Source organism: Canis lupus, chromosome 7, assembly GCF_003254725.2.
Source record: "Canis lupus dingo isolate Sandy chromosome 7, ASM325472v2, whole genome shotgun sequence".
In the NCBI taxonomy this organism is placed as follows: domain Eukaryota; kingdom Metazoa; phylum Chordata; class Mammalia; order Carnivora; family Canidae; genus Canis; species Canis lupus.
In genome coordinates, this window is record NC_064249.1 from 70,089,824 (window position 1) to 70,109,611 (window position 19,788).

At 39.4% G+C, this 19,788-nt stretch overlaps 1 protein-coding gene across 28 annotated transcripts in view; it reads right to left on the bottom strand.

Moving 5' to 3' along the window:
- Positions 1–19,788, bottom strand: part of DLGAP1 (DLG associated protein 1) — an 871,196-nt gene that overhangs the window by 244,928 nt on the left and 606,480 nt on the right. For all 28 annotated transcript variants that reach the window (XM_035718637.2, XM_035718634.2, XM_035718633.2 and 25 more), the window contains one exon: positions 17,318–17,532. In XM_035718637.2, coding sequence (XP_035574530.1) covers positions 17,318–17,532 — 215 coding nt within the window. The remainder of the gene's footprint in view (positions 1–17,317; positions 17,533–19,788) is intronic.

Here is a 19,788-nt window from a genome sequence, read left to right on the forward strand (position 1 = left end):
GTCCAGATCTGTCCTCAGAGCTCCCTTTTCTTATTACTTTGGGCTGCCTCTACATCAGCAGCTCTGTGACCTGATGGTCATGGTGAGCCCTTGAGGGGTGGGCACTGTGCTGATGGGGAAAGGAAGAAGGTAAGAGGTGGGGGCAGTGGCTAAGTGTACTGTCCCCACTGGGGTTTCTTCACTGCACTCCTCTGGTTCCTGAAATTATCCCATATCTCACAGGGTTGGGGTGCCAGCAGACTCAAATGGCAACCGTTATATTTTCATTACTTTATCATGTCATCTAAAAAGTAGTGTGTGGGGGCAGCCCGGGTAGCTCAGTGGTTTAGCACCATCTTCAGCCCAGGGTCTGATCCTGGGGACCCAGGACCGAGTCCCACGTCGGGCTCCCTGCATGGACCCTGCTTCTCCCTCTGCCTGTATCTCTGCCCCTCTCTCTCTGTGTCTCTCATGAATAAATAATTAAGATCTTAAAAAAAAAAAGTGCGTGTGATGTGTGTGTATGTGTGTGTTTTCTTTAAATAAAGGAGAACAGGGGCTCCTGGGTGGCTCAGTTGGTTAAGCATTAGACTCGATTTTGGCTCTCAGGTTGTGATCTCATGGTCTTGAGATGGAGCTCCCCGCCCTTCTCCCAGTCATTGGGCTCTGCGCTCAGTGGGGAGTCTGCTTATCTCCCTCTCCTTTTCCCTCTGCCTCTCTCCTGCCCCCTCTCAAATAAATAAATAATAAATAAATAAATAAATAAATAAATAAATAAATCAATCTTTAAAGAAAAATAAAGGAGAACAAAAACCATTATTCTCCAGGGTACAGAGAATGATCAGGGTACAGGAAATGATCATGGGAGCCAGACAAGCTCAGCAAGCTATTTTCCACAATACTCAAGCTCAGCTACTTAAAGCGTGGGTGGTTGCCATAGTAACTACTTAAATAAACTCAGGGATGGTCCAGGGGGGGTCAAGCAGCGCATACATCTAATAGATTTACCTTATTTTGGGAAAACAAAACAAAACGAGAAAACCTAAGATGTTTTTCCCCTCAAAGGTCACTTTTTCTTCCTGCTAATACTAGGACTTTCCTTTGCCTAAGATAATTGCTTTTTTGCTTGTTTTTGTTTGTTTTTTCATGACAGCTAGGGAAAGAATAGGAAGATTTTAATCTGTTTTCTAAACCACTCAGCTGATCTCAAAATATTCAAAAAAGAAAATAAGCTGGAAATTTCTAGCTATTGATCAAATATATCACCATGACTGTAGGTCACAGAAAGAAAAAAACAAACAAAAATTCATTTATTTTTACAATGGTCACCTGGATTGTTTTTGCGGTAGTGAATTGTTTATATTTACCTCCTGAGTGGCATAGTTTTAGAACCCAGTCCTTGCCTGCAAGGAATTGAAAAGGCAGACTTTGTGATTATATTATGTTCTTTGATTTTGACGGCTGGGAACATTTCACTTGACATCATGCTTTTTGTTTTGTCTTCATTTTCTTCAAATGATCAAGTGCTTTGAGATCCTAAGCTTCACGTTTATGGAGATTACTGCAAAATTCTTACTCATTCCTGCCCTCTTACCTAAGAGTTAGACTCCAATGATTCTTTTTCTTATAACTCAGCCTTTTTGCCTTCTTTGGCTTTGCATAAAGAATATTCTCCATGCAAAGAATATTCTCCTAAGTTATTGTTTACCTCTGCAATGGAATACTTTTCAGTGGTCAAAAAGAATTTCTTAAAAAAAAATGTATGTGCACATATATGAAACAATATTTAAGAAATAGTTTTTAGCAAAGAGAGCAAATTGCAGAACCATGCATATAAAGTATAGACATATGTTTAAATAACATCTGCATAGATCACTTCTGAAATACACAAAAATTTTTACCTCTAAGCGGTAAAAAGGGATGGACAGGAAGGAAGATTTTTACATATTATTATTATTATTTAAAGATTTTATTTATTTATTCATGAGATACACAGAGAGAGGCAGAGACATAGAAGGAGAAGCAGGCTCCCTGCAGGGAGACTGATGTGGAACTTGATCCCAGGACCCCGGGATCACATCCTGAGCCAAAGGCAGATGCTCAACCACTGAGCCACTTTTACATATTATTAAAATACTTGTTGGTGCTGTTGAAAGTCTTAGGAGTATTATTTTTATAATAAAAACAGAAAGGAGATATGTGTAAGCATAAAATTTGTTATGGTATAAAGTATTACCACAATATACAAGAGAAAACAACAACGAGGGACATGACCCATTCTTGGTTGACTTTTGATTTTTATGAAAAAATCTTTATCTGTGTAATTCGGCATACCAGGCCTTTCTGGTATCATCTTAGCCTACACTTCTGGTACTTCATGCCTGGATCAGTACAACTTTCCTCAGGCTCATTAACTTGATTTCACAGTCTGCCTGTGTCTCTCACATCAAGAGGCAGTGTAGTGCAGTGGTTAACGATGTGGGCTCTAGATTTAAAGCCTGGCTGTGGACATCTGGCTCTGTGAACTTGGGCAAGTCCATTAACCTCCTATGTCTGTTTCCTTATTGTATAACTCAGGATAATAATAATTCCTGCCTGGAGGTACCAGTAGAATTACTATTTGTACTGGCGTATAGGAAGTGCTTCTAGGTGTTAGTCATTATCGTTTGAGGTGATTTTTGTTGTTAAAATTAGCTATACAGGGATGATGGGGGAAAAAAACCCCAAAGAAACAAAAAAGAAAAAAAATAGAGAAAAGCAAAAGAAAGGGGGAAAATCACCCATAAAGTCTCCTCACAGAGAGAATGACTACTGAGATGTTAGCAAACATCCTTCCAGATATAGATCCCCCTGTAAATAATGTTGATCATTCTCTTATTTAGATGGGAAAAAAATTCTCCTGTAATTGGCTTTTTTTTTTTTTTTTACATGCCACAGAGGCCATTGTTCTAAAACAACACTGACATAATTTTCTTCCTCTGTCATCAATGGTTCCCTATCAGTAACTAGATTCAAACAAAATGAATTCTCTAATTTAAGGATCTTGCTGGTGAAAGTCTTAACTCTCTAACAATAGTTTCCCATTTTTAAACACTCCTGTGGCAGTGAGCTCGGTTCCTTTCTCTTCAGACGTGTTTCCCCTGCCCAGTTTCTTATCTCCGGGTAATTATTTAAATTCCATGCTGAATCCTTTCTCTCTCATGAAGGCACCCTCTGCTTTTTCTATCAGAATAACTTTCTATTTTCTGAACAATTAATGTTATTTTGAAACTTACAAATTATACAAAAATTGTTTTCTCCATTTTGGTGGCACTTAATCACAGGTAGTAGAGACACAGCTGTATCTTTCTCTTGTCCCCCTCAGGGAATGTAGCAGCTTGAAAACTTTGATTTCTCTGGTAAGAATTATTACTAGTTGTGAATGAGAAGACTTGGATACTAAAATTTGCCAAACAGTTTAAGCAAGTCTCTTCTCTGGGCCTCCGCCTCCTCATAATATAACTGGGCTGGAATAATCTCTGAGGTTTTTCTGGGCTTTACTTCTAAGATTTCCCTCTTGTCCTGTCTTTGAAGGATGGCTGCATGAAGATAACTGGTAAATAAATGCTTAAAAACTGGCTCTCTAGGAAGAAAAAAGAAATCTCTGATTTGTAAGGTCTGTTGATTTCTGTAGTGTAAACTCTCTCAGCATGGCCAGCGTCAAGTTACCAGAGTGACAAGAGCGAATTGGAGAAGAGGTGCACACCATTGGTTCTCACTGGCAGACTAGATCAGCCAACATCATGGAGTGGTTCCTTTTAACAAGAGAGGCATGATCTCAGGCTTAAAGAATGTGGTTATTTTAATTCTCAGCTTCTCTTACTCTGAAACCCTGACATTATCTTTCTCCACTGAGTGAAAAGAAGCAAGGGAAACAACACAAGAAAGTGGTTCTGTCTTGGCTTTTGAATTTCAGGCTCTCCAGACATGAGCTCTAGGATCAGCCCAGTCTCTTCAGGTGCCCAAATCCACAGCACAGCATCCATCTCTCTTAAAATCTGGCCCAGGGATGATGCTACTGAGGTAGTGGCAATTTCATATGCAGGTGGTAACCTGGATCTATGCCTAGAACTCTCATTTCTGCTTCTTTTGGGAAAGAGAAGTGGTCCAGAGAACTAAAAGAAGTTTCTGAACTGAAAGCCAGAAACAATGTCCAGATGGTGAAGATAGTCTTACTCGGAGAAGAGTCCCCAGAGCAGTGGAAGAATGAAAGGTAGAGTGGAAAGCAGACGGCTGGAGCCTAAGACCCAACACCAAGCTGGGCCCTACCTCCTGAGGCTCAAAACCATGTGGAACCCTTGGTTTATTCGTTAAGTGTTGGTAAAAATCAATTCTAAATTCCTTCTGAGACCATTGGGAGGATCAAATGAGATACACTGAAAACACTTGATAAGTTGTTATTAATAATTTTTAGCTTGAAAATTAGGCTTGAAAGAAAATTAAAATATTGTTATCAGGGTAGATGATCAAGTATAAGTATGTTTCTTCCTCATTGTTTTATTTTGAGTGGCAAATCAATTTGCAAGAATGCTAAGAAATTAATGTGATTATTGCAGAGAATCCTTCAATTCTAAAAGGTCTAGTTAATGTTGGTCTTATAGCCTCTCCCCTCCTCCTAATGGAACTAGAATGAGTAGGGATTCCCCAGACGAACTAACAGAAATATGCTAATGTTCAGCATGGATGACAACACTTGGGATGGCTGCATAGATATTTTTAACATGCTAATGTGTACCTGCCAGACTGAGCTCCCAGCCTCCAGGTGGGCTGGCAATGCTAAGTAGGGTTGAGAAGCAACAGGGAGCTTTGCAGAGAACCACAGATTCAGAAGCACAGGGAGGGTAAAGAGTAAGAGGAAACACAAACACAGCCAGTGGGTGGTGGGCAGATATCAAATGGAAATTCAACTCAACAGATATGAGTTAAAACTACTCCGCGAAGCTACTGTTCAAGCCACCTGAGGCATTTAGGGATAGTTCAACAGTAAGTTAGCATTCATTTAGCACTTCCTCAGGGCTGACCCTGTGCCCAGTGCTTCGCAAACACTACTTCAGATAGCATGATGTGGGGACAGAGAAAATAGAAGCATGTGTCAGAAGGCTACAACTACCTTGAGAAATCTTTGAATTCAGTGCTTCAGGAACTCTCCAGAGAAAGAAATAGTACCCAACAGGGAGTGGTTACATTTGAGAGGATGATCCAAAAGAATAAAGAGTTTTTTCTTACTCTTCTTCCCCATTACATTGTAAGTTCTATTATGCTAGCAACCCTGACTACTGATGTATCCCAATGCTTAGCACATAGTAGGCGGTCGAAAATAATAATAATGATGGTAATAGCTAACATGTATGGTGTACTTACCATGTGCTGGGCACTGTTTGAAGTTTTGTGTATGTTACATTATTGAATCTTCACAATTATTCTTGAGGTAGGAAATATTATTATCCCTGTATAACTGATTAGGAAATTGAGGCACAGAATGGTTAAATTATTTTCTCACAGTAGTACACCTAGAAGTGATAAAGCTATGATTTTGAACCCAGGTAATTGCAGAGCCTGTGCTCTTCAGCAATATGTTGTAATAAATCTTAATTGAATGAATAGATGAGGGGATGGCTTTTTCTGGGGGATAGGGTGAGGAACAGCATTAACAGAGACCTTGAAGTACCATTACAGCTGTTCACCAGATACACCAAGCTCTCCATTTTCTGGGCACATAGTTGTATTACACTTCTGTGTCTGGGAAATCAGGGTGGTCATGTGGATGGCTTTAGCAATAAAATGTGAGCAAAAAATGACACACATCATTTCTAGGAAATAGGGCTCAACTCACCACCTTCCCTTTTCCTGATTTAGTGACCATGAAAGCACCAATTGAGATATACCCTCTGTCATTTTGGGTAGCTGAATGACTGCAATGAACAGACCTCCTGACAATTCACAATGGACACATATTGTGAGCAAGAAAGAAACTTTTGAGATTTGGAGGTTTTTTATATCAACAGAGCATAACCTAGTCTATCCTAACTAGTACATAAATTAGTACCAGAAATGGGGTGCTTATGAAATAGCAACAACAAAATACCCTAATATATGTGGGTATAGCTTCAGAAATTGGTATGGAGCATCAAGGTAATTATTAGAGGTTGGAAACATTCTGATCTAGGTTATGCAGTGGTGAATCACTTGGTAAACTGTTGTCTGCAACAAGTTGGTATAATAAGCGAACTCATAACTATAGGGGAGATAGATGCAAAACACAATGTTAATAGCATGTGTTGGTTGCTGTTGGCAGCCTTCAACAAGGTATTATGCAGTTTGAAAGAAATCCAGAAAAGAATTGGTTAGACTGTAAGTAGCAAAGAAAGGGAATAAGAAGAGGCTAGACATTCAAAAACCTAAAGGATTTGGAAGAAGGAGCTGATTTTAACTCAATTTGTAAAAGGTAAACTGGATATGGTATTTGAGTGATGAAGATATAATGAAAACCTACCCTGGGGGCAAGGTTCAAGTCAAGGATATGACTACCTCACCCTCTTGTTCAAACCTTTGAATGGAGTCACATGATTTAGAATGAAGATACGATTAGGTAAATACTTTGATTAGACAAAATGATTCAGAGGGAAGCAGCTAATAAGTTGATCTTAGATAGAAGCATGGGGGTGGGAGGGCAAACAAACAAACAGAGCAAAAACAATCATTGTTTCTAGGAGGGTTCTGTGAGTGTGATTTTTACAGGGAACTCACCAGAATCCATTGATGAGAAGCTACAGTCGTGAGAGAGCTATACTGCCAAAGGAACTATAAGCCTAAATTAAAAGATGTAGTAACAAAGGTGGGGGGGGGGTGGTCCTAAAATGTCTCTTGAAGTCCAAGAAGCACACATTTCTAGATGTGTACTTGGATATGGTCAAGAAAGATAATAGAAATGGGAGACTTTCCCAGGGCGGGGAGCTAGGAGACAGGGAGAACAATGGATAAGAAGTTGCTTCTAGGGAGCCAAATTGTACTCTGATCAAGAAACATTGTCTTCCCCAGGGTAGGGAGCCTGACTGCATCTTCCCCAATGGGATTGTAGAATTTCTATGGATCAGTGACTACTGTTGTCTCCCTCCTCCTCCTCCTCCTCCTCCTTCTTCTTCTTCTTTTTTTTTTTTTTTTTTTGAATAGAAGTTTTTATTGTGGATGTTTTGTACCTGTTCCACCACTATAAATGGGGTATGTATGGGACAGGTCATTTTCTGTTAGAGTCTGCAGGTCTCCAAGTGTAGAGAGTGTACGTCTGAACTGATTGTAGATAGGACAGTGTATCATTCTCTGCTCTACAGATTAACATTCATCACCTACAGATCATAATCTTTGAGGTTTAGGATAGGACTAAGATTTGGGTTTTCTCCCTTTAATGGGGACAATGGACTTGAATATATTTTGCCTGCAGGAGAGGGAGAGAGCCAGATATTTGATCTTTGAAGAATAGGCTTCAGTAGTCATCAGTGCTGCTCATCAAATACTGTTTTGTGTGTTCATGTCCTGGGCACATGGTAATATTGTTTTCTCTGCCCTATTTGAAGATAGACATTGCCATGCCACTACCTTTTGCCTATGAGATGGGAATGGAGGTGATTTGTTTCACTTAAGGGTAGAAGCAAGAGATGCTGTGGTCTTGAACTGCCTTGGTGCCTTTGGAAATCTTTGTTGAGGGCAGCCCCAGTGGCCCAGCGGTTTAGCACTGCCTTCAGCCCGGGGTGTGATCCTGGAGACCTGGGATCGAATCCCACATCGGGTTCCCTGCTTCTCCCTCTGCCTGTGTCTCTGCCTCTGTGTGTGTGTGTATCTCATGAATAAATAAATAAAATATTTTAAAAAAAAAAAAAAAAAAAAAAAAAGGAAATCTTTGTTGATATAGAGTATCCACAACCTAGTTCCTGACTGATCATGGTGACCAGAGCTTCCCATGAGCAAGAAATTAATTTTTGTTGTTGGAAGCCTCTGTGATTTAGGAGTTGTTTTTCACTCTTAGCATAATCTAACCTATCTTGATTAGCATGGGTCTGAAGCCAGCAAAGTAGATCCTAAGATTATAATTGATCTTAGTAGCTTAGCAGTTTAATCAAAGCATAGAGTATGTGTAAGGGAACAGCAGAAAAGAAGATCTCCAGTGAGAATGAAGTCTTACTGTGACACTGAATGCTATTGAGGACTAAGTTTATAGACACAATGGGATTCAGAGCTGAAGTCTCAGTAACCTGGCAGAAAGTCTGCAGAAGGAGTTGTTGCAGAGACAGGCTGGTGGCAGCAAGAGAGATTGGTCCTTGTGATCATTCAGATGAGCAGTGAAACCCTAAAGCTTGAAGAGGTGAGTTTGAGTTGCAGTATTTCATGATTGAATTTAGGAGACTGGTAACTTGGATGACAGAAATGGAAGAGTCAGGAAGAGGAAGAGCAGTGATGTACTTAGGGAGTAGTGAATTATCTGGGTGCCTACAAATCTCACTTAGAAATACAGGATGAATGTACATAAGAATATGATGGTGGTCTTAGGCTGAAACCTTAGACTCTACTTGTCGGGAAGATCTCACACAGAGATTCTGTCCATTTCACCAAAATCACCAAGCAGAATTATCAAAGCTCTCTGAGAGGTACGGTTCAGGTTGTTTTGAAAAGTGCCTGGAAAAATTTCTCTCCAAACTCCCAAATTAATTTATTTCATAATTAATAACTTCACGATTAGAAGTTTCACCTTGCAGCTAACCTAAATCCTTGGGTTGTAGTTTTGATTTCATTTCATCTTACTTAAATCAGGAATGTCAATGGTTTTGCTATTCCATATGCATTCTCTGTAAAGGTGCCTTTATTTAGGACTCACACAGCTTCTCTTCTAAAAGGGTTAGAGGCGGCTCCTAATATGTCTGCTGAGGCTTCCTTTAAAGTAGCTTTTCTCTTTCCTTCAGAGCGCACTGCCATCTGAGGTGCGTGAGGAGGATTGCTTTAATGAAATAAAATGAAAGCAAAACTAATAACATGGACTATGTTGACACAATAGTAATCTGCAATGAAAAAAAGAAAAAACACTCTCCCCATATCAAGTGGATTTTTCTGACCAGAAAAAAATTCTGAACAAAATAATAAACTTTAATACCTTCAGCCTCTGAATTTTATTTCTTCTTTGCAGTGCTTTCTTCCACCATTCTTTGGTTTTAGAGCACATCTATATACTCTAGAGTATCTTTTATGGTATGTTTATATCTCTAAAAATGTATGTATTTATATATAAATATATATTTATGCCTATATAAAACACAGGTCTATAAGAATATAGAATCTATAAGAATATAGGTATAAATATCTATAAGAATATCTGTAAGAATATAGATATAAAAATAGAATAGATGCAAAAATAAAATATATGCCTATGCAAAAATATATCTATATAAAAACATATATATTTGTTTTCCACTTGACCATGGAAAACTAGAGTTTAGGGAAGCATTTAATAAATTTATTGAAACCTGGTACAAATGTCTTCCACAGTACTTCAATATTAAAGGTACTGAATAAATGAGTGAGTGATTGCACGAATACCATTGCTGATTATTAGTAGGGTGTTCTCTGTTGCCTGGTTTTCTGCACATTAATAGCGAATATAGATATTACACTGAAGGCATGGCAGCCAGCAGACAGTCAATGTAAAGGAATTTGAAAGCTCTCTGCAAAAACAAGCCTTCCTGGCAGACCAGTGGGTAGCATTTCTGATCAGTACTACCCAAAGGGACTGAGGAATCTTCATTTCCAGAACCCTCTTCAGGGATTCTCCCCTGCTCACATTTCTCTGGTCTTTGGGGCTTTGCCAGGTGCTAAGAAGTTGGCTCAGGTATATATGGTACAGCCACAGAATGGATACAGGGATAGGGTTTGTTATTATACCAGCCCTGATGAAGCTGGACGCAAGCTCCTAAGAGCTATTACTTCTTCCTGTAACCTCCATCAGCCAATGCCTCCTTTATCTCCGATCTGTTGGTCATTTGGTCCTTCCTTCCTTCATCCCAGGGTGAAGCCTGAGTCAAGCCTGAGTCAAAGTGTTCTCAAAGCCCTTCCTGTTTGAGCTGCCTGTGTGCCTGCTTGTACTTCTGGGCCAGGATGTATCTCACTGCAGCCTCTGACATACCCCCTGCCTATACCCCTGCCTCGCCCTCAAAATCTGCTTTTTCAGCTCTTTTTATGGATGCCACTTTTCAGATGTCCACACCCAGGAGACCTTCCTTTTCTCCTCTGTGCTGACTCCTCTTATGCAGCTCATCACTGCAGTCTAGAGAAGCCCATCATGCCACCCAGCTTTGTATCCTTTCTGCTTTCAACACCTGGGCTACAATCTTACCTTTGATGGCTAGTTGACATATAACCTTGGACAAATTATTTCATCTCCCTGACATGTAGATTCCTCATTTGTAATGTGGGGGAAAATTTCATTTTTAGTGTTATGGTGATTTAGAAGATTAAAAAAAAAAAAACCCGGGATCCCTGGGTGGTTCAGCGGTTTGGCGCCTGCCTTTGGCCCAGGGCGTGATCCTGGAGACCCGGGATCGAATCCCACATCAGGCTCCCGGTGCATGGAGCCTGCTTCTCCCTCTGCCTGTGTCTCTGCCTCTCTCTCTCTCTCTCGCACTGTGTGCCTATCATAAATAAATAAATAAATTAATTAAAAAAAAAAAAACAATTAAAAAAAAAAAAAACCAAACCAAAAAACAAGAATGTAGAGTCCTTAGAACTCAGGCACTTAGATCATTAAAACTTAAATCTCTATTCTGTGTTTTAAAATCTTTCTTTCTCTAAAATGTATCTGAATTTCCTTTCATTCTTTCACCTTCCTCAAAGATACAGAAGCACTTCTTTCCTCTGAGGTCGTGATCATTATAGGAACAGGCCAATCTAGGTCAGTTTCCTTCTCAAACAGGCTTTTCTAAAGAGCAATTATGGGATCCCTGGGTGGCTCAGTGGTTTAGCACCTGCCTTTGGCCTGGGGCGCAATCCTGGAGTCCTGGGATCGAGTCCCACGTTGGGCTCCCAGCATGGAGCCTGCTTCTCCCTCCTCCTGTGTCTCTGTCTCTCTCTCTCTCTCTCTCTATGTCTATCATAAATAAATAAATAAATCTTTAAAAAAAATAAAGAGCAATTATATGGCAAGAAACCAAGATGTGGTATAGACTACAGTACTCGCCCATGCTCCTCTCATTTGGAGGAGGGTATTCATACTGAAAGAGGAATTGATTTTTCTTAAGCTGGGAATGGTGACCTGAGTTGAATACAGCAGGCAATTTCTTGTACCAGTTACTGTTTGTTTTGTTTTTCAATGAGGCTTATTTCTAGCAAGGGGTTGAAACATATTTAGATACTTTCTCTATGAGCAAGTGAATGAGTTTTAGTTTTAAACTTTTTTCCATTTCTTACCACTCTGGAACCTGGGGATGGGGGACTTGGGAGGATAGAATGTAATAAAAGAAAGTACTATGGTCAGGAAAGGATGGGAAACTCTCTTGAATTCATGTCACTGAATTATAGTCACAAACTATTGTAGTGTCAGGTCGTATTATTCTGTTCTCTTCCATTATAAAGAGCATCAGCTGTTATGTGTAAAATCATACTGAGGGTCAGGTAGGAGAGGAACATCAAAGTGTCTGGGGAAAATAGACCACAAAGGAAAACAGGCATTTCATACCACTTTACGACAAAGATGGGAGGAGATATATATGGCTACGTTCTTAAACATGGTTTATGTTCTAAGCGGAAAAAAAATCTCAATGCTCTCATGTCCACATACTCTAATTCCCCTTTTTCTGGGGAGAGAAGGATCTGAGGAACTGTAAGTAGGCAGGAGGAGCTTGTGGAATGTGAGGAACTAGCAGAGGACACAGTATGTCTAGAGAGAAAAAAGGGAGTGAGAAGTTTATACGAAGATACCCAAAACAGACACTTTAGCAAGAAGCTTGTTTTGGGTTCTTGATATAAAACTGATCCATTTTGGGGCACCTGGGTGGCTCAATGGTTGAGCGTCCACCTTTGGCTCAGGGTATGACCCTGGGGTCCTGGGATCGAGTCCCGCATCAGTCTCCCTGCAGGGAGCCTGCTTCTCCCTCTGCTGTGTCTCTGCCTTTCTCTCCGTGTCTCTCGTGAATAAATAAATAAAATCTTTAAGAAATCATCAGCCCTTCCTTGCAGCTCTCAATGGTAACAAGCAGATGTGAGAACAGAGGTGAAGCAGAGGTGAAGATGCCCTTGGTGAAAACACTAAGCACCAGCTGTATACAGTCTCTCAAAATAAGCAGATCAGATTGATTTAATTAGGCATGTCCCAATTCCACTTACAAAATAAAATAAGATGGATCCATTTTATTTATTTTATTTTATTTTTTATTTTTTAAAGATTCTATCTATTTATTCATGACAGACATAGAGAGAGAGAGGCAGAGACACAGGCAGAGGGAGGAGCAGGCTCCATGCAGGGAGCCCGACGTGGGACTCGATCCCGGGACTCCAGGATCACGCCCTGGGCCAAAGGCAGGTGCTAAACCGCTGAGCCATGCAGGGATCCCCAAGATGGATCCATTTTAAATTTCCAGACTACAGTTGTAGGAGAACACCCCATATGCCTCTTCTCAAATTATTTTATTTACCAGTACTGCTCTTTTTGTCTTTAAACAGTGAACTCCCAGATCTTCTGTGCCTCATCCTTACAATTATATACAGTAGTGCTGAAAAGTCTGAGACCATGTGAATGAGAGACAGGAACCTACGGCATCATCAGTCAGTGAGAAGTAGGGGCTGGAGAATCGTGTTGAGAAGGGTTCTGAAATGTATCTGTGTTCAGTGGAAAGGGTCCTGTGATCCACTAAAGCTGGGATTGGCTAATGCTGTCTGCCACGGGCCTGGGGGTTGTGGGGTGGGGTGGGGGAGCTGTGATGGGAGTCATCTAGGTGGTACTATCATGCTAAAAGCCTAAGCCTTTCATTATATTTGGGTGTGTGTTGGGGGGTAGGGCTCAGAGACATTAATCCATATATATGTATGATATATATGTTCAGGATCAGGAAAATAATGAACATTAAGAGGATTAAGCATCTTGAAAATGAAAAACTACCTACCTTCAAGGCATTTAGGACTGAATATGAACCTTCTTGAAATCTTTTGTTAGATAGTTTATCAAAGTTGCTACACATTCTACCTAACTGGTCACCCCCAAAGCCAAACATGCAAAGAAGCCTGGAGCCCTCCTTGCCAATTTCAGAGGCCTTTCAAAGTCTATGATTATAATGACTACTTCCTCAAGGAGAAAATTTGTCTTAGTGCTTGGATGAGGGATAAAGAAGTATGAGGAAATTTTAAAGTGTTATTTACCTAGAATTAATGGATGGTTGAATTTAACTTTAGAATCTTTTAAATGGCAGCTCACTTTTTAAAAAGTTCTACTGGGGGGGGGAGGGGGAAGTCCAAGACAGGATTTGGACGTGGTTTTAACTAATCAGGGTTGTAGGCAGTAGTCTCGATGCTAGAATAAATAGCAAATCATAACAAATCCAACTAAGGCTTAAATTCATCAGAGCCAAGCTGTGGCAACACACTTTGAGGGGATTCTGGCCACTAAACCTCTTCTGGACTTGCCTGAGAATTTACTATTAAGCATCCAGAAGTTATTATTTGAAAATACTAATGTTTGATTATCCATTTCAAGTTCATCATGGTTAGCTAATAACAAAGAAAGAAGGCAAAGCTAATGGGGAGGTGAAGGGATTTGTTACCAGCTGTGGAACAAGACAAGGGAATGAGAGAGATAATGGTCCTCAGTGAGTAGCTACAGAAACTTCGTGGCCCAAAGATGGAGTTCCCTGTCTGAAGCCTGCTCGTGACTCTGGAATGTTCAACTGGCCTTTGGACACAATAACACTGAGTAGGTGACGTAAATAAACCCTCAAGATGCCTTTTAAAAATAGAGAAGAGAAAATGTAAGAAAGTACAGGAGTGCTTTCTCTCCAACATTTCTGACAGAGGATAGGAGTTGAAAACCTCAAACAAAATGTTGCCCCAATCTCACTTGGCTAATTTTAGTTATCTTGGTTCATGGCTATGATTCATCCCTAAAGCTGTGAATTGCTGAGGAGGAAGGAGGAAAAAAAAATTGACTTAAATGTCAAAGAAGTAAGAACAAAAATATAGTTTTCTTTTTTGGGGAAATAGAATTCCAGGATATGGGGATATATATTTTTTTTTCTCACGAGGGACTAAATGCTTCAAACTTCTAAAGAAATAATGATGGTCTTGAGTCAAAACATCATTAAGGAATAAAAGACGGCATTGATTATAAGTCATGTCATGTTTGAATTTTTGCCTCCATAGTGTATTTCTGTTGGCTTCTTGTGTGCCTCCTTAAGAACCATTAAACTAGAACTCACCAGGAATCATCTGTAGTTGAGTATGATGGAAGCTTAATACGTAGACTGTAAAGAGGAATGGAATCCCTAAGCCAGGTGAAGGAGGAATGAATGGAGACAAACATGACTATGAGAAATAAGCCTGGGGAATGGGATGATAGGAAAGAGAAGAACGGCATATTTGAATGATGATCAGATGTTGTCTTGCTTGCTAAAGAATAGAGACGGTCTGGTGAAATTCCATCTTGAGTAAAGAAAAAAATGTCTAATTTATTAGGGGTCCCCTAGTAAATTGGTTGCCATTTTGAATTTCCGTAGGTTTGGAGGAAGAAAATATTCACTAACAGCTCAGCTCAGTGATTGTTTTCACTGTCTGAAGTAGCTGACTTCTCTACCAACATCTTAGCCACTATCTGTGTTAGTCTCTTTCTTAAAACTCTTAAAAACTGCTGCTCTTAAAACTTCTGAGAAGTCGAAGAAATACATGATGGTTGTAAAAATAGGGCCCAGGACTTGAAAGGAATATATTATGTAGGAAGCAAAATGAAAAAGAAAGAGTTCCAATGACTTCAGAGCAAATATCTGCCACCCCCCCACCCCAGCCCTGAAGGTGTGTGGAAAGTAGCCCAAGGCATATAAATGTGAGAAGTGATTTCTGCACCTACCTTTGTACTCAGCCTCCTCAGAGCACTTCCCTCACCTTTCTTGTGCTCCACTCCTTTCGGTTCTCCCCATACCTGGGTATTACTGTGAGCAGCAGCAATCACTATGTCTCATTACCCGAGACCCATGTGACAAAAGCATCCTGAGAGATCAACTAACAATACTAATGTGGTGGAAGGCACTCTGGAGGTTGCAGAGTCCCACTGCTTGCTGAGGAAACTGAGCTCTTGAAGGTCTAAATGACTTTCATGACCTAAGCATTCTCTTCTTTGCTTCTTCTGGAAGATGTTAATTAACACCAGGACTGTGTTTGCCTATTATGGTCTCTAGTGGACAGATATTTTAAAGTCCATAGAAGATATTTGCCAGAAGTTATCCTTGGCCACCCTCATTTTAAACCACCTTGGCAGACTGCCTTTATTACAAATCCAGGTTGGTTGGTTTTTTTTCCCCCTAGACTGGGTATATTTGATTTTCTGAGCCTTTGTGAGATGTGCCAATGTACAACATAACCTGTTTATATTTTTCATACCCGTGATCAACTTTTACTTTGTGTGGCAGTGTTATGGGCAGAATGACATTCCCCACATAGATATATCAAAGTCCTAACTTCCAGTACCTGTGAACATGACCTTACTTGGAAATAGGGATTGCTGATTTAATCAAGTACAGATGAGGTCATTAGGGAGGGTTCTAATCCAATATGAGTGGTGTCATGAAAGTCAACTGTGGGAAGACACAGAAGGGAGAACGGCCATGTGATGACAGAGGCAGAGATTGAAGTGCAGCAGCTGAAAGCCAAAGAATACCAAGGATTGCCAGCACAACCAGAAGCTGGGAAGAGGCCAGGAAGGATTGTCCTCAACACGTTTCTCAAGGAGCATGGCCCAGCTGATAACTGGATGTCAGACTTCTAGCTCCCAGCACTGTGATATTACAAGTGTTTGTTGTTCTAAGCCACCCAGTTTGTGGGACTTTGTTATGGCAGTTCTAGAAAACTAATACCAGTAGTCATCAAGGCAAGGGGGAAGGGCATCTGTAAGCCGAAGGAAAGTAAGAAGAGCTTCTTTTCGAGGGTACCTGGGTGGCTCAGTGGTTGAGCATCTGCTTTTGGCTCAGGGTGTGCATCGGACTCCCCGCAGAGAGCCTGCTTCTTCCTCTGCCTCTCTCTCTGTCTCTCATGAATAAATGAATAAATAAAATCTAAAAAAAAAAAAGCTTCTTTTCTTGGGTTGGTTTACTAGTGTCATTGGTATTAATTTTTTATTGAAATAATCTGGAGAGTTTCCACATGACCTCTTGAAAAAAATTTTTTGTGAGAGGACTCTCTCTGTCTACTTATTGAAGATACAGCGTATTTTGCTATTTAAATGTTTCCTTCATAGAATAGTCCACTATTTTTCAGTGCTCTAGATTAATTATCTAGTTTGTTTTCCTTAATCTGACAGCTTTGGCCTTTTCGTATTTTTTTTTTATTTTGTCTTTTAATATTTTATTCTGTAACATAAAGTAAATGCATGAATAGTAGTATGTATTTCTTCAAAATATGGGAAAAGGTACTTAAAAATCTGAATTATCCATAATATATTTTTTAAATTATGGTTCAAGCCTTGACATATTCCAAGGTTCTGATTTACTCTTCATAAATAATATTAAAAATTAAATTAGGCCTTGCTTAAAATAATAAATTTCAGTAGTTTCTTTTGCAGTGCTGTTCTCTATTTACAAATAGCACAAATGGAGGTAAGGACTACTTATATTTTTCAAAACCCAAAACTATTTTTTAAAAGATTTGATTTTTGAGTAATCTCAATACCCAATGTGAGGCTCAAACTTAAAATTCTAAGTTCAAGAGTCACAGCCATGTGCCCCGCAAAGCATTATTAAGGTCTTATAAATTATATGTGTTTAGTGTCCAGTTTAAAAACCTATATCAAGAACCTTCACATATGACCCAATTTTTAAACATAGCGGCTTTCTATAAATTTCTCCAAGATCATCTGCCCAATTATATTACTCAATTATCTGAAAAATTCAGATTTAGTGGTTAAGAAAACATCTAAGAGTTGAGATACATAGATCTTCTCTTTGACCGGAAATCTTAATTCATTTCAGAAGTGGACTCTGCCCTAGTCACTCCAGGAGTCACACTATCTGATTCTAGGTGCTAATACAAGGAGCTGGACTACAAGAAGTAGAGCACTGGAAACACTTACTTGAGTGTGGTGAGTTCTGTAAGGGATGGCTGAGTAGCCTTGAGATAGCTTTCTCTTCGTGCAGCAACTTTGGGAGAAGGCTTGGGACTTGTGTCGGAGTCACCACTGTCTTCATCTCCCATGGCTTTGATGTAGCTGCCACTCCGCATTCTTCGGCACGGGATTTCGTCGTCTTTACCACGAGGGGTGTACCCTGTCCAGTCATCCTGAGGGACCTATTCATATAGAAAACAGATAATTAATTTTTAATAAAATCCTATAATTTTCTTTCTTTTTTTTTGATATGACACTGAACGTGGGTAACAGATGAATTATCTAGAGCTTTAGACTTTCATTTTTCAATAATGGTGTTGTGTTTTACTGTAATTGATTTGAAAACATTTTAATCCATGCAAGTCCATGTCTTGATCTTTAAAACATCATGTGTATTAGGAAAAATTAAGACCATTGGCTTTGATTTACTTCTCATTTTTCTCATGCTAATAAGAAGAATTCTAAGAAACAATTCCAAAAAGAATGCCATTGGAAAGGAGAACAGTTTTATTTGAGCTTTTCAATTATTTGTTTGAAATTTAAGAATCTTTGGTTTTATCTCCACCCTCCTCACACCTTTCATCTCTACTGTCTTGTATCAAATCTCTCTTCTTCCTGAGCCAGCTACATTGACTTCCCAATAACCTATTCTGTCTGAACCCCTCTTAATTTGTATTCAAAGCAGTCTTCAAAGGTTTCCAATGATCTCATAAAAGCTAGTGGTCTTTTCTTAGTTTAAATTTTCCTTGGCTTCTGAACACACACACACACACACACACACACACACACCCCACCCCTGAAGTGTTTCTCTACTTACCTGGTAGAGCTACTTATCTGAATTGTTCTTTTCCTCTTGCTCTGCTGGATCCTATTCTAAATCCTCACTTGGGGGTACCACAGAAGAATGTTCTTAGTACACTGCCCCCCTTTTGTTTCTACAATCATTTCCTTTGAGTTCAGCAGAATACTACACTATGCTATAGAAGATTTCTTGATGACTTTCTCTTCAGTTCCACTTAGATTTTCCACTTCAACATGGACTCAGCCTAGGATCTCATTACTCCTCCATTTAGTAAAAGAAATGCGTAATGACCACTCTTTTTATCCATTAAGAAACAACAAACAGCCTATGGTACATAGAATACTGCGCAAGGCTTAATGAAAAGAAACCAAAAAAAAAAAAAAAAAAGGTTTCTTTTGCCCTTCACATGCTTTAACAGCAATGAGAAGACAGCATAAACACAGTTGGGAATAGTTCCAAATAGACACGTCAGCAAGTTTAAGATATGGCTTCATAAATGGAACATGCACTGAAGAGAGACTAGAAAAAGTAGGAGTTATCAGTAATGGTGATGAGGAAGGAGTAGCCAGGAGGGGTTCCCTGAAACTGGCCAAGTTTCAAAGAGAAAGTAAACAGGATTTAATATTTTGATGCTAACTACTTACTGATTATCCATCAAATATACTGTTTCATTATTAACATTTGACTATGCTAAGTATTTGCTTACAGGATCTTTTTTTTTAATCTATGTAATAACTCTGCATAATTTTTTCTGTATTTCTCAGATGAGACACAAGAACTCAGAGAGCTTAAGGAATTTGCCAAAGAACACACAACTAATAAAAGAACACATAATAGCACTGGCATTCAAAGCAACTTGGTTTGACTCCAAAGATTAGAATTTACTTAACCTAAATTTTATGGTTAATAATATATGAATTTTAAATCAGAATGGTTCATAAAATTGTCCACGATGACACATACACATACTAGACACTGGTTTCTAAATGTTATAAGGCCTAGGAAGTGAGAATGAATGTTCCATTAAAAAAGCACCATAAAGGGGTGCCTAGGTGGCTTGGTCAGTTAAGCATCTGACTCTTGATTTTGGCTCAGGTCATGATCTCAGGGTTATGAGATTGAACCCCACATCGGAACACATAAATCTCAACTATGAAGGGGAAAAGTTCCAACCTGGCAGCTCCCGGGGACTTGCTCTTGACCACTATTTAATGCTGTCTTTCTTTCTGGGCTATAATCTTGGCAGCTATAAACCCAAACAACTCTAGTCCCATGTCACCTTAGTAATCCATTCCATCTGATCCATTTGTCGTTTGTTAGCCATGGTAGTAACAGTGTAGAGTTTTAACTTTTTTAGCTAAAAAGCATCAAAATCACTACAGCAACAAGGAAGATTTCTTAGTGAAATTATAAATGTTTAGAACAGTCTTGTTTTCCTTCAGTTGCAAGGTGACTCACTGCAAAGATATGATCATGTTCAGAACCTCATTATTGGCTTAGCAGTTACATTTTATAAATTAAGTTGGTACAGTTGAGGGTCATAGACGATGCATTTGGCACTTGGCCATTTCTCAGTACTGATGCACAGTTCATAAATAAGCATTGGTCTCTGGAATATGTCAGAGACTAAGGACAA